General features: G+C 51.2%; 1 protein-coding gene across 1 annotated transcript in view; it reads right to left on the bottom strand.

Moving 5' to 3' along the window:
- Positions 1–4,178: 4,178 nt before the first annotated feature.
- The window catches only part of GIGYF1 (GRB10 interacting GYF protein 1), a 33,873-nt gene continuing 23,113 nt past the window's right edge, over positions 4,179–14,938 (bottom strand). The window contains exons 18-28 of the mRNA XM_033169645.1: positions 14,719–14,823; positions 13,170–13,270; positions 11,869–11,951; positions 11,417–11,569; positions 10,277–10,393; positions 10,005–10,160; positions 8,861–9,036; positions 8,601–8,758; positions 7,723–7,886; positions 5,323–5,464; positions 4,179–4,535 (exon numbers count right to left, since the gene is read on the bottom strand). Of these exons, the coding sequence (XP_033025536.1) occupies positions 4,483–4,535; positions 5,323–5,464; positions 7,723–7,886; positions 8,601–8,758; positions 8,861–9,036; positions 10,005–10,160; positions 10,277–10,393; positions 11,417–11,569; positions 11,869–11,951; positions 13,170–13,270; positions 14,719–14,823 (1,408 nt within the window). The 3' untranslated portion in view covers positions 4,179–4,482. The remainder of the gene's footprint in view (positions 4,536–5,322; positions 5,465–7,722; positions 7,887–8,600; positions 8,759–8,860; positions 9,037–10,004; positions 10,161–10,276; positions 10,394–11,416; positions 11,570–11,868; positions 11,952–13,169; positions 13,271–14,718; positions 14,824–14,938) is intronic.

Below are 14,938 nucleotides of genomic sequence, written 5' to 3'. Positions count from 1 at the left end.
CCCCCCCCGCCCGTCCCAATTAACAGCTGGGATTAAAACCCTTTCCAGCTACTTCATGTGCTACAATTTATATATAGATATATATTTTTAATCTCCTTATTGCTCGGGGTTTTTAATTTTTTTAAAAAAAACAAAACCCCATTGATAATACTGGGAGAACGACAGACACAAACACACACACACACACACACCCCCAAAGACCGACAGGTGGTCGAAGGTCGTGTGTCCCCCCCCCCTTAAAAACTGATAAGGCAAAAGTTTGCGCGCCAACGGGCCAACACAAAAACAGGTTCCCGTTTGCTCTGTATGTGGGAGAAATCAAGCATTATACAATTAAGATGCTTAAGAAGTGGCTGGGCGGCCGGGGGGGGGGGGAATCCACCTACCCCTTTTGTGGACAGGGAACACACCCCATTTCACTCACAGTCTCTCACACAGATTGGAAAAAAAAAATTAATATTATTCTAAAGAGCTGGATGGGCATTTCTTCCAGCCAGAGGAAGGGGCCGTGTCTCTGTCATTCTACTCTTGGTCCCCCCCCCAAATAACAACAACAAAAAGCCCCCCCCCTCTGGATTACAGGTCAGGGTTGAGGAGTCTCCGGCTGCCACAAGCCAGCTCTTTTTGTGTAAACTTTGCCCGTACCTTGATAAAAAAGAAATGCACGAAGGAACAGAAGAGTCTTAGGATTATTTCCCGAGGTTTTGGTGCAAAAGAAACAAAGGAAGGAGGGGAAATGTCCCAACAGAACACACACACACACACACATACAAAATTATATGGCAGGAGGGTGTGGGAGGTGAAAAGACCCCCCTAACACACACACACAAATGCCCCCCCCCCGCCCGTTTGCAAGCGAGCGATACGTGGGTCCGACGACGAAGAAGAGAACAGCCCTTGATTGAAAGGCATGCAAAAGGAAGCAGCTTTCTTGAATACATTCTTGAGGCAATATCCCTCCCCACCCCCTTGCAAAAAAAAGGAGGAGGAGAGGGTGAAATGGTACCAAGTCTTCGGACTCAAGAGATTGCGGGACGTCCCCCCCCCACCCACCCCCACCGTCCATCGCCCGTTCGGCAGGGGAGACGGACAGGCGCCACTCTCGTTGGGCTCGAGAGTCACTGTAGGTGGAGGAATAATGCCAAAGTTGGACACCTTGGACCCCCCCCCCCAAACACACAAACTCCAGAGAGGACGTCTGATCAGGAGGCCTGGACTGCTGTGGCCCCCCCAATCCCCGCCAAAGGGGGAAACAGCTTTCGGAGTCACAGAGGAGGAGGAAGAGCAGGAGGAGGCCCTTGATCTGGGGTGGGGTCTCCCCTCCTACACAGATGAATACTGACCAGAAGGTAAAAGCGAGTGGGGCAGAGGCACTGGGGGGTCCTACCCCCCCAAAACGAGCAGCCTTCTTCCACCCTGCTTCGAGAGAGAGGGAGGCGGAGGGGGCGGGCCGGACCTCTCCAAGCATCGCCTCGTCCTCCTGCCCTTGTAACACAGGAACCATTAAAAAAACATCACAGTATTTTAAGTACGGGGGGGGGGGCTTATCAAAACGACACACACAACACACACACACACACGCAAGATCTTTCCGAGTTTGTGGTCTTGCGCAAACGTCAACATAAAATACGGAAAATCAGAAGGGGGGACGACGACGACGGGCCTTCCAGCGTTTTGGTCATGAGCGTGGATTGTTTTCCCGAGGGGTGGGGGGTGTCTTTTTTTGTTGCTTGCGCTGCAGCTCGAACGCTGCGTTCATTTAAAAGATCTCCCCCCCGCACACACACACACACACTTCCACACACACACCCTGCCTTAAAAAACGAACACCCCCACAACGCCACAGAGAGAAGAAGCCGACGGCACCAGGGCAAGGCGTAACCTAGCGAGAGGAGGCACCCTTGGCCAGGGGCGTTCACAACAATAAACGTTCCCCCCCCCTCCAAAAAAAAAAAAGAGAGAAGGTGGGCTTTTGCAACAACACACACACATTTACCAACGAGGTGCGGAAGACGATGCGGGGGTCTCCCTGCCGCCTCAGGCGTTCCCAACCTGTGCGTCTCCGCGAGAGGGAGGTTATAGAGAGAGGTTGGTGGGGTGGGGGTAGCTTAAGAAGTGGGGGGGGAGCGGGGCAATTGGTTTCCTATGACTCCTGCCCCCCCCCCGCCGCCACTTCTCGGGGTTCTGACTTCCGAGTAGTACCTTGTGTGCACCCAGCGCGGGCCCCCCCCCCACCGCATGGGAAGGATTGTAAACAGAAATAAAAATTAAGTTCCTTGTGAACTCACGGGCACACAAGCGAAAGAAAATCTCTATTCAAGCGACATTATATAATTGTTATATATATATATAATATACATATATATGATAACCATATATATGGTTATCATCTGTAAATATACTATATATATATACATACATACACGCACCCACATAAGCACACCCACAGCTACATATGCACAGGAAAAGCACACCCCAAATTGTCAGCTCCCTAAATCTGGGGTGTGTGTGTGTCTGTGTGTGTGTGGGGGGGAAGAGTCTTAAAAACCGAGGCTCTCCTGAGAGTGAGAGACCGCGAAGAAGACATTGTCGGTGGTTTCCTTGTTTTAAAGTGAGATTTTAAAAGGGGATTTCGCCCGCCCTCCCCCTTTACAAACAGCGGTTTGTCGCTCTTCGTCAAACACCATCTTGTAACAGGCAGCTTCGGGGTGGGGTTGGGGGGGGCAGAAGAATAATCGTGGCTCTGCGGCTTCAAAATTGTCGCCCCCCCAGTTAATGCAATACATTCAATTCTGCTCTGAGTGCACCAGGGGAGAGTTCCTAAGTCGACGTCGGTAAATAAACTCAGGTCTTTTTCTCCTCGAAACAACAACAAAAAGGGGGGGGGACGACAACAACACTTTCAATAACGATTTGATTCTCAACTGTGTACACGCCAAAAAAAAAGGGGTGGGTGGGAGAAAGGGGGCGGGTAGGAGGTTAGGGAACGTAAGGAAACGCACAAAAAAAACCCAGAAGACTCACAATGCCCCCCCCCCGCTCCACTCTCCCTTCGGAGCTTTCCCTTCCTCTTCTTATATCTCAGAATGGAAAAAAAAGTGCATCTCATGCAGACATGCAAAAGAGTCGCTGGGGGGGGGGGAACACGTCGCCTTCTGGGGAGAAGCTGTAGCACAAAAAGGAAAAGTTTGTAAGGTAATTTGCAGACGGGGAGGTTTTGGAAAAGGCGGCATCTGGGATGAAGAAAAAAGGAAGGTTTTTTTTTGGGGGGGGGGTTTCGCTTCGCTTTCCAAGATTCCTTGGAAGAAGCCAGAAGACGGTTTCCGGAGCCGACGAGCGAGGAGGAATCCTGGGGTCGAGCTTGTGGAGAAAAGCAGCTTACGGTACGAGGAAACCCACTTCGTCGTTAGTGTAAAATTACTCTTTTCGCAAAGTTCTTTTTTTTTTTTCCTTCTTCTTCTTCTCCTCCTCTTTTCCCTTTGATTATAAAAAAAAAAACCAACAACCACAAAAACAAAAGAATTGTAATGTCCAGAGGGTGGGAAGATTGGGGGGCGGGGGGGAAGGGTAGGCATTTGTGCAATTTTCTTTTTTAAAAAAATGACGACGACAAGAACAACAACAACAGGAGAGAAAAAAAAAAGTCTTATAAAAAATGGCCTCTTCGTAAGAGAAAATATATACTGTGCGGGGCAAGTCTGAACAGTATTTACACAAATGTATATATTTATATTTATATATATATAGTTATCCAAACAATGGTAAAAAAAAAACACAGTTCCTTTTTTTTCCTAAGTGCATTTCTTCAAGTTTTTCTTTTTTTTGTCTTATAAATCTTTTTTTATATCAAGCCTTTGTGAAATCGCCATTCACGTTTTTTTTTTTTGTTTTTTTGAAAACTTATCCCCGTGTGAAAAATAAGTGTTTTCTTTCCAAAGATAAAAATTTTTTGTAGGTTTTTTAACGATTTTCTTTATATATATGTATATAGAAAAAAAAATCTTCTGCAATTGCAAACAAACAAAAAAATCACTTTTTTCCTTTTTTTTTTCCTTTTTCCATTTGAGTTTTTAACAAGTCGCTGTAAAAAAAAAAAGTTCTTTTTTTCTTTTTTTAGATAAAGTGCATTGGCATAAAAAAAAAGTTTTTGTTCGTTAAGGTGCTTGTTTTCGTTTTGTTTTGTTTTTCTCGTAAGTAAAGAAGTGCTTAACACCCTCCTCCTGGCCGGTGTCCAACTGACCGTTGCCGCCACTGACCGCTCCCTCCCCACGACCTCCTACCTCCGGTCCAGGAGGGGAAGGGGGGGTGATGATGGGGTGGGGTGGGCACCTGGCCGCCTCTCTTGCAGTGCACATTCAGCCGAAACTGAAATTGGTTAGATCAAGGCAGCAGCGGCAGAGATACAGAGAGAGAGAGATAGAGAGAGAGAGAAGAGAGATATACAGAGAGATGAAAACGAAGAGATATTCCTATTGCTGTGAGTCAGTAGTCCTCCACCGTTTCCAGCTCGCTTGAGGAGCCGTGAAGAGCGTAACCTGGAAAGGGAAGAAACGGCCCGTCAGTCAGGACGACAGCCCCCCCCCCTGCAGTCTATCTGTCCCATCCTTTCGCCCCCCCCCCCAAACCACTCCCTCCCCTTCCCGTCCTGGAAACTTGACAGCAGTGGTTCCCAACCTTTTTGGGGCCATGCCCCACCTAAGCATCTCTAAAATCCTGGCGCCCCTGTGACATATACCGTATTTTTCCGTGTATAAGACCCCCCCATATGTAAGATGACCCTTATTTTATTGAGCCCAGAATTAAGAAATAAATAATTGCAACATTCCGCACCTACCTACCTGCTACCTACCTGTAACTGGAACATTCTGTGTGTAAGACGAGCCGCAATTTTAAACTTAATAACTTGGGGGGGGGGGAATATAGTCTTATGCACGGGAAAATACAGTAATTATTATTATTCAAAAAGTGAACTCCTATTCATGTGGAGGAAGCCTAAAAGGCCATTAATTTGGTCTACACAAGCTTCCAAATTGCTCCCCCTCCTTAAAAATCAAATTGCCCCCCTGTGGGGCCCGTGCCCCACACGTTGGAAACCACAGCCCTACAGGAATTAAGGCAACAGAACTGTAGCAGACACAAATGGATTAAGGGCCCTGGGGCGGGAGTTTTAGGGACGCTCTCTTGGGGTGGGGGGTTCCCACTACCTGGCTCCCTTTCCCGTACCCCACAGGAACCCCAGTTCCAGTGAGCTCTTTGTCGACCCAGCCCCGCTTCCCCTCCACCCCCGGGGGCACAGGGCTCCCCCACCGCCAGGCCTCTCACCCAGGATGCTGGGGTCTGCGTGGAGCATCATCGAGCGCCTCTTAATCTTGGCGGCTTGGCTGTTCTCGAAGGAGGGGGCCTTGGGGCTGTGGTTGGACTGGAAGAGGGACTGCAGGCTGCTGGAGGTCAGCCACGAAGCTTCCTGCGAGGAACACGTTAGGATAGGATAGGATTATCTTTATTGTCATTGTCCAATGCAGAACAACAAAATTGCACATCTACATCAAACTTACAACAACCATCAACCTGCTATCCCCACCCATCCCACCTCTGCATAATAACCCCCTAAAAACTCTGATACCTCCCCTAATTTACCCCTAAAACTCTGATACCCCACATCTGAGTACAGACCCTCCCTCACAGACTGCCTTTCGTTGCATTCAGAACAGAAATCGCTCTTGGACAGAAGCTGTTTCTCAGGCGGCTGGTCCTGGTCTTTATGACCCTATACCTCCTTCCAGAAGGCAGAAGCTGAAAAAGATCATTTCTGGGGTGCACACTATCCTGCACAATATCTGTTGCTTTCTTATAGCACCTGGAGGCATAAATTTGGTCCAAAAGTGGGAAGAGTGTACCCAGTTCTCCTCTCCGCTGTCTTTACAACCCTGGGCAGCGCTGTTCTTTCCCCAACTGTGCAACTCCCAAACACACACACACACACACACCATAGGTTAGTACACTTCCCACCGTACAGTGGTAAAATGCCCTCAACAGGTCCTTTGATAGATTGCTTTTCTGGAGGATTCTCAGAAAGTATAGCCTCTGCTGTGCTCTCTTCGTCAGATCTTTACTAAAGGGCATGCCTTGAAGGGAGACCTGGCAAAAACGCTCTGGGCGCAAAACCAGGCCCTCGGCCGATTTAACACTTCCTTTCAATGGTGCTCGTAGGAGGGGCTTTTGTTTTTGCCAGACACACTGTGTGTGTGTGTGTATTACTGGACACACCCTCTTTTTCAGGATTAAAATTTCTGTCCGGGCCGATTCTTAAAATTTGGCAAAATGTCTAGGTTTTTTTGCTTGGTTTTTTTTTTTTGTTTACAGTAACCCAAGAACATTTTGCTAGTGACTCAGATCTAAGGCGCCCAGGTAAGCTAGTCTGCAGCAGAGAATCACAACAGTGCGGCATCTTAAACTCCCTACCTAATATATAAATCCCTTCTCTTATGGCTGAACCGGAAGGACTCTGGCTCAGCTACAAGATCTTGGAGGAGGAGGAGGAGCCTGGGAGGGCAAGAGTTAACACGCCCCCGCCCTTAAGGAGAGTCCATACGTACGCTAACCAGTTTCAATAAAATTGTTCTGTGCACGCTGATGTCCACTAAGACGTGAGCCCAAATACTTTCATGTGGCAAGTGAGGGAGCAATATGGATTATTATTACTTTGCTGTTGACAGTTAAGAACGTTGCAGTTAGCAATATATCGGGGATTCTATATCCTATATACAGCAGGGGGTATTTAAAACGAGTGTCGCCACAGTGATCCCTAGTTAGGTAAAGGTAAAGGGACCCCTGACCGTTAAGTCCAGTCCCGGACGACTCTGGGGTTGCGGCGCTCATCTCGCTTTACTGGCCGAGGGAACCAGCGTCCAGCTTCCGGGTCACGTGGCCAGCATGACTAAGCCGCTTCTGGGGAACCGGAGCAGCGCACGGAAACGCCATTTACCTTCCCGCCGGAGTGGTACCTATTTATCTACTTGCACTTTAGCGTGCTTTCGAACTGCTAGGTGGGCAGGAGCTGGGACAGAGCAACAGGAGCTCACACCGACCTTCTGATCGGCAAGCCCTAGGCTCAGGGGTTTAGACCACAGCACCAGCCGCATCCGTAAAGTATATAGTAGATCTTACCTAATCTCTCTCTCTCTCTCTCTGTCTCTGTCTCTCTCTCTCTCTCTCTCTCTCACACACACACACACACACGTGTGCATGGGGAGTTGGGTTGTAAATAGTGGAGCCAAATGGCTATCAAATGCAAAATGTTCTGTCTGCACCCACTCTACGCAAAGTTCAAAATGCATACACATCAAATGTGTTGGCCATTCGAAATTGCCGGTTAACACAAATCACCCAACGTCCAGTTTTTTGCTCTTCAAAATATGGCAACCCTACCAAACCTTGCTTTTTTTTGGGGGGGGGAACTGCCTATTCTCTCTCTCTCTCTCTCTCTCTAGTTCCCTCCCCCTTTCTGCTTTATTGCTCATCAACACATCTGTACAACGTAAACATTCATTCATTATTATCCCTAAATCAAAATTGTAAAACATCAGGGGGTTAAGCTGCCTGTTCTCAACTCAAACGTGACCTGGGTTGCACTTCCCTTGTCCTCTTCGGCATATGCTGACAGCCGGAGGCAGGAGGGGGGTGGGAATGGATGACCGGCTCCCCCAACTGAACCCCGCTCACCTGCTGCTGCTGGCGCTGCTGACTGGCTCTCTGCTTGGCACGGCGCTCCAGGAACTGCTTCGCGAACTCTTTGGCTTCCACCGTGTCTCCCAGGTAGGAGCGGATGCAGTCGTGGACGTCATAGGGGGACTCGACCTCCTTCAGGAAGGCCACCACAGTGGGGACTGGGTTGGGGTGGTGGGGAGAGGGTGGCGGAAGAGAGAACAGGAGAAACAGGATATTACCACATCCTATCGCAGGGTAAGGGGGCGGGGAAGGGATTCCCATCCTTGCCTACACAGATGCGTGGAAAGAGGGGAAGGAAACAGCAACCTTCCCTCCCGGGTCACGGCTGCAAACGACCCCCCCCCCCCCCGTTTATTACAGGTGACTCCCCGTTGGGCTTATGTAAAATGGCCATAAATGGGAGGGGGGTGGAGCCCGCCTCGCAGTGCTTCCAGGGAGGGTCTCCTCATGAAGCAGGGGTGTAACAGGGCTTTGCTGAGGCTGCTCAGGTCTCTCCCTCTGACTTTCCAGGTAAATGTGTGTGTGTGCGCGCGCCTGTATTCACAACCTGCCTTCACCCTCTTCCACGTGCAAAAGCAAGAATCTGCACAGGTGCCGTTAAAATTGGCCCCTCCCACTGCTAAAAACTGGCATCAAAACCAGCTTTTTCGTGGAATCGTGGAGCTGGAAGGGACCCCAGGGGGTCATCTAGCCCAACCCCCGCCGAGGTTTGGGGGTTCTCTCGACCGCCTGCCTCTGGGCCTGCACTAACCCGCGGCTACCCTCCTTCCAATCCACCCCGGGGCAGCCTGGGGGGGAGGGGGGGGCTGTCCTGCTGTCCCTCCTCCTCCTCCTCCTCTTCTCCCCCCTCCCCCTCCCGCCTCCCCCCATACCATCAAGGTTGCTGGAGGTTTTGAGGGCATGAAGCATCTGTTCACACCACTGCGTGAAACCGTCCTGCGGCTTGTGGATTCCCTGAAGCAGCTTCAGCAGCTTCTCCTCCTCGTCCGTCTTCTTCCGGCTCTGCCGACAGGAGGCGTTGTACGTGTCCCTGGAAGGGAGGAGACCGGGGGCGGGGGGGGGCGGTGAGCTCGGATCCTGCCCCTCTCCCCTGGCCAAGCCCCCCCGTCCGTCCGCCCACCCCGCTGCTCACCCCAGGGACGGGCTGCTGCGGCTGTTCTTCAAGCCGAGGCTCCTGGCGAGGGGTCCGGCGTTCTTCATGCTCTCCTCCCAGAGGCTGATGGAGCTGTTCTTCTCGTGGGAACCCCACAGCGGGCTCGAGTCAGCCCCCCACTGCGACGGGAGGCTGGTCAGACTGTGGCCGCCGTGCTAAGGGGGGGGAAAGGGAGAAGCTGGGACCTGTTTGCAGAAGCCCAACCCCTGCAAGGACAGAGTGTGCTCTCCTGCCTTCTGCTCCAGGGCAGTGTGATACAAGTATACGAAATCAGGCCGGGCAAGGTTTCCTTGCTCTCTCGTAACGCTATACATTTTAACAAGGGCAGAAATAAATCTGCGGGGTCCCTACCAGAGAAGAATGCCAGGTGAAGTTGATGGGACTGTGCCGAAACGGCTAACATGACCAAAACGACCGGAAGAATCAGAAATCGGTTAGATCAAAATTTTAAAAGGAATGGGGGCAATTTATAACTTTATCTTAAGGACCATTGTAAACAGTTAAGATCGTTATTTGGAGTGGAATAACACTTGGTGAATTTTGGATACAATGGAGACGTAAATGATTTGGATCATTGTAAAAGATGCAGGAGGAAATGGTTAAGAACAGGACCCACAAAGGGGAGGAGGGAAGTCCAGGAGATTCCTGGGAATCTTGGTTTTTTATTATTTATGTTCAATATACGATTGTTAAATTTTAACCTGTGTGTGTGGCCACAGCTGGAATGCCTTGTGCTGGACACCTCACCTCAAAAAGGATATTGCAGTGCTGGAAAGGGTTCGGAAAAGGGCGACCAAAATGATAAAAGGGGGTTAAGGCAATTGGGGCTTTTGAGTTTAGAGAGAGAGGAGAGGAAGAGGCGACATGTTAGGAGCTTATGGAATTATGCCTGCCAAGGAAAAAGTGGGGTTTTTTTCTCCCTCCCTCTCCTAACGTGGACACCCAGTGAATCTGAACGTTGGGGCTTCCTCACGCAGTTCAACTGTGGAACTCCCTGCCATAGGAGGCAGTGGCGGCCACCAACTTGGATGGCTATAGAAGAGGTTTAGGCAAATTCATGATGGAGGTGGAGGAGAGGGCTCTCAATGGCTGCTAGGGGGGAGCAGGGGAGGAGCTGACTCACGGCTCTCTGCTGCGCCCTCTGCTGCTGTTTCTGCATGTGCCTCTCGCTCTCTTGCTGCAGCTCCAGCAGGGCCTTCATGGAGACGTTCTGCTTGGTCCACAGCGGGTGAGAGTTCTGCTGCTGCTGGATCAGCTTCAGAAGCTCCTGGTGGCGGCACTGGGGGCGGGGGGGGAGAGGTGTCAAGAAGGGAGGGCGAGAAGTGAGCCTGGAGCCCGGCAATCCAGGAGGGCCACACACACGCGCACCCCAACCCGCACCAGAGCAGAGCTCACCTCTTCCCGCAAGGCCCGCACGTCCCCCAGCTTCTGGATGTCCGAGATGCTGAAGCTGTTCTGGGTGGAGGAAGAGCTGTTCACGGACTGCTGACCCCAGGATGAGGAAGAGGATAGCTGGAGGCAGAGGAGAGGGAGAGAAACACACACACATCCGTCTGAAATCCCAGCCACCAGACTTCCAAATCCACTAACTAGATTAGCTGTTTTTGGACTACAATTCCCATCATCCCTGGTCACTGGTCCTCCTAGCTAGGGATGGTGGGAGTTGTAGTTCCAAAACAGCTGGAGACTAGATGGTGATGGTTTCATTTATTAGCCACCCTTCTCATTTAAGGTCCCGGGGGCAGGTTGCAGCATTAAAAACTACTTACAACCATAAAAATAAGGCACATTTCAAGTGTTAAAAAAAGCCTGGCTGAAGAGTCGAGCTGAAAGATCCTACTTCTACTGCAGCCAGGAATCTTGCTTCCTCTCCGAGGAGGAAACCCACCCTCTCGAAAAACTCCTCCAGGGTCTCTGTTCCCACCCTCTCACTTTACTTCATAAAATTTATCCACCCCTTGATTGCAAAAGGCAAGCAAGCAAGCCCTCAAATCGGTTTACAAAAAAAAAGTTAAAAACAATAAAGTCACCCATGAGAACAAAATCGAAAATTCTTTCTAGTAGCACCTTAGAGACCAACTGAGTTTGTTCCTGGTATGAGCTTTCGTGTGCATGCACACTTCTTCAGATGCCCATGAGAACAATTAACAATAACTTGGGACTTTCAAAAAGTGACAACGGGTATTTTGTGGCGGCTGGAACGGTGCTGGTTCTGCCAACCGAAGAGGCCGGGGGGGGGGGGGACGGGACGCACATGGAGTAAGACTGCTCCCATGTTGTCAAGGGCGTTAAGATGCTTTGAATCTGACTCGCCCAAATTCACTGCTTGCTGAATTCCCCCCCCCCCACCAAAAGCAGGCCCCCACTTTCTTCCAAAGAGCACCCTCCCCCAGAGCCTTCAGAAAGGGGGGGCGGAACGAAGTCGCTCTACACCCCCAGCGCAACATCTCCCATGGGCCCACATGCTCGCACGGGGGCCGAGCTGGAAGAAGAGGAGGAGGAGGAGGAAGGAGAGCTATCGGGCGCGAGCCCCACCTGCGCATGGGGGGCCGTGCTGGCGCTCACGGCCCTTGCCTGCTTGCGCCGGAACGCCTCCTCCTCCTCGCGGCGCTTCTGTTCCTCCTGGCGCCGTTTCCGCTCGTCCTCGTCCCTCTTAGCCCTGAGTTCGGCGCCTCTCCGCTCTTGTAGCTGCGGGGTGGGAAGGGGTCGGACAAGCTGGTTAGGGGCGCGAGGAGCTGCCTTAAACAGAACCAGGCGGCCGGGGGTCCCATCGAGCGCAGCGCCGCCAGCCCAGAACGGCAGAGGCAGCTCTCCAGGGGTTCAGGCGGGCCAGTCTGTCCGGAGGCGCCGTTGGGGATCGAACCGGGGGAACCTTCCGCACGCAAGGCAGATTCCCTGCCACGGAGCCATTCCCCTAAGTTGCAGGAGGCCCCCCCTATTCAACCACACACACACACCCCAGCACTACCATGCGACACGCAACTCACTTTATGTTGCAGTTGAAGTTGTTCTAAGATTGGACCCTGAGTTGAAGAATTAATTGGAATATCCCATAAGCTGGCCTCACCGCCTGGAAAGAGAAAGAGGGAATTTGAGGGGGTGGGTGGGGAGAAGAGAAGAGGTGTTACCTGTATGAAAACCACGAGTTTGATTCCATAAACTCATGTCCAGTGCCCCCCCACCCTATAAAAAGCATTGTTCAGAATAGTGATTTGCATGGCCCCCTTGTCCCGAGGAAGGTAAAATTCAAAACAGTGGCAATTAATTGCACCTTTATTCAAATCCATTTGAAAATGCTTAGTTTAATGAATTCAACTGGTTTGTTATTTGACGAGCCTGATCCACCGATACCAGCTTTTTGGCGTCTGGTGGTCATTTAAACCTCCAGCGCCCCCCCCCCCCAAAACCTGGCTGTTAGCAATGGGGTAACCTAGGATGGGGAGGTGCTAACTCTGGGAACCACGGGTGTAAAGTCAAGCTTAGGCCTGCCACTCTGCTTACAGTTATAGCTGCACTTGCGGTTTTCTTCCAGTGGACTTTGAATATATCAAGTTTTGCAACCGCTGAACTTTAATCTATGAGCTACGGGGAAATACAAGACCCACCCACCCCAAGGGGTGATTCTAGTTCTACGAACGGGAAAAGAAAGGTGATGACCGACTGAATATTGCTCATCACCACACACCCCGCCCTTGACCGAGGCACGTGTAGCTGCTGTTTCGCTTGTGTGCGAGAGACCAACATTAATGCTCTCCAACCCTAATTTCTCAAGGAAGAGCCCTGTGAGATCCAGAAGCCTGCGCCTCGCTTTTAGAGTACTAGTGGCAAGCCAGCTTAAAAGATAAGGAAGTTGTTCTGTTTTATTCTCTTTTTCTACTTTCATAAAATCTATACACCGCTTTCTCTCTTTTTTAAGGGGGACGACGACTCCAAAGACGTTTACAATAAAACAACGGGTAAGAAAAATAATAATAGCAATCAGGGAATTTTAAAAATTTAAAGCAACGACAAGATTAAAACTTTCATCCATTTTCTGAACATCTGTAGCAGCGCCAATTCCACTGATCCAAGCGGCTGAGCGGGCGCTTGCAGGGTCAGGCAACTCTTAGAGGTCGTGCAATCTCACCCTGCAAGCCAGCTGAGGAACAATCCCATTGGGGGGGATAGGGGTGAGTAAGGATTTGAACCCAGCCCACGAATACTACACTGCGTTCCAAGAACTGTGACTGGCCTAACGCCTCCTCCCCCCCCTTTCACTCTTACTACGCACAGAGGCTTGAGTTGTCACCTGCTTGCGGTGAGGCTGAGGTATGTGTGTCCCACAGGGACCCGGTGTCTGGCACAGATATTGATCGGTTCATAGAAGGAATCATTCCCTGCTCCCCGGCTCTGGAAACAAGCAAAGTGGCAAAGTTAGGGGGCAGGGGAGAAACTCAGCTTCAAAGGAGGACCGGACAAACCCACGGAGGCCAGTAAGACGAGCCACGGCTACTAAGCCACGGTGGGTGGCTATGCTGTGCCTCCACGGTTGGGAGACAGCAAAGCTTCTGAACAAATCCCCGGTGCTGGAAAACACAGGAGGGGAGAATGCTCAGGTGCCCCTTGTGTGTTTCCCATGGAGGCATCTGGCTATCATCATCATCATCATCATCATCATTACGTGGAGTCTTTTGAAACCCAGCCAGATGGGCGGGGTATAAGTAAAAAAAGGTAAAGGACCCCTGACTGTTAAGTCCAGTTGCAGACAACTCTGGGGTTGCGGTGCTCATCTTGCTTTACAGGCTGAGGGAGCCGGCGTTTGTCCGCAGACAGTTTTTCGGGTCATGTAGCCAGCTTGACTAAGCTGCCAAACCAGAGCAGCGCATGGAAACACCGTTTACCTTCCCGCCAGAGCGGTACCTATTTATCTACTTGCACTTTGACATGCTTTTGAACTGCTAGGTGGGCAGGAGCAGGGGACCGAGCAACAGGAGCTCACCCCGTTGCGGGGATTCGAACCACCAACCTTCTGATCGGCAAGCCCTAGGCTCTGTGGTTAAGACCACAGCGCCACCCGCATCCCTACATACACACCCCAACCCATCCAGCCAGGTTTCCCCAGCCAATCTGGGCGGCCATCATTTCAATGATACAGTGGAAAACCTACCATCCATTGATTTATCAATTCAGCCATTGCCACAACTTGTGGTGTTACTTCCCTGCATTGTGTTCAGTTAAGCTACTTCTTTTGTTTATCCTGAATCTTAAAGGTAAAGGGACCCCTGACCATTAGGTCCAGTCGCAGACGACTCTGGGGTTGCGGCGCTCATCTCGCTTTACTGGCCAAGGGAGCCAGCGTGCAGCTTCCGGGTCATGTGGCCAGCATGACTAAGCCGCTTTCTGGCGAACCAGAGCAGCGCACGGAAACGCCGTTTACCTTCCCGCCGGAGCGGTACCTATTTATCTACTTGCACTTTGACGTGCTTTCGAACTGCTAGGTTGGCAGGAGCAGGGACCAAGCAACGGGAGCTCACCCCGTTGCGGGGATTCGAACCGCCGACCTTTGGATCGGCAAGCCCTAGGCTCTGTGGTTTAACCCACAGCGCCACCCGTGTCCCTGGGGTATAAGTAATAAATTATTACTGCTACTACTACTACTACTACTACTATTAAGCGGTTGTGAGTCACTTCGGGTTGCCTTGGGCAAAATGAAGCAACTAGCAGATTTAATGAACAATAATAAACACCCCTGGGTCCAGAGAAGACTGGGCTGACAGTGAGGAGCTTGGGAGAAGGGCTGCGGGGAAGCCTTGCGGGGAAATGCTCCTTCCCAGGGACTCCGGGGCCCCAGGCCTCACCTTGGCTTGAGAGCCTGCAGCTGCTGCAGGAAGGTGGTGAGCTGCTGTTGCGTCAGGTCCCCCGCGGCCACCTTCTGCTGGAGGGAGCACTGGGCATACTGCCTGCTGCGGGGGGGGGGGAGGAAAGAGGGGAAGGGGTGTCAGGAACCCATCCGCCGCCGGAACAGCTTGCGAAGAGATCAGGGTGACCCCCACATCACCTCCCATGGAACAGCCCATC

This window comes from Lacerta agilis, chromosome 14 (genome assembly GCF_009819535.1).
Source record: "Lacerta agilis isolate rLacAgi1 chromosome 14, rLacAgi1.pri, whole genome shotgun sequence".
NCBI classification, from domain to species: domain Eukaryota; kingdom Metazoa; phylum Chordata; class Lepidosauria; order Squamata; family Lacertidae; genus Lacerta; species Lacerta agilis.
The sequence above is the reverse complement of the archived record's forward strand: the minus strand, read 5'-3'. Positions and strand labels throughout refer to the sequence as shown.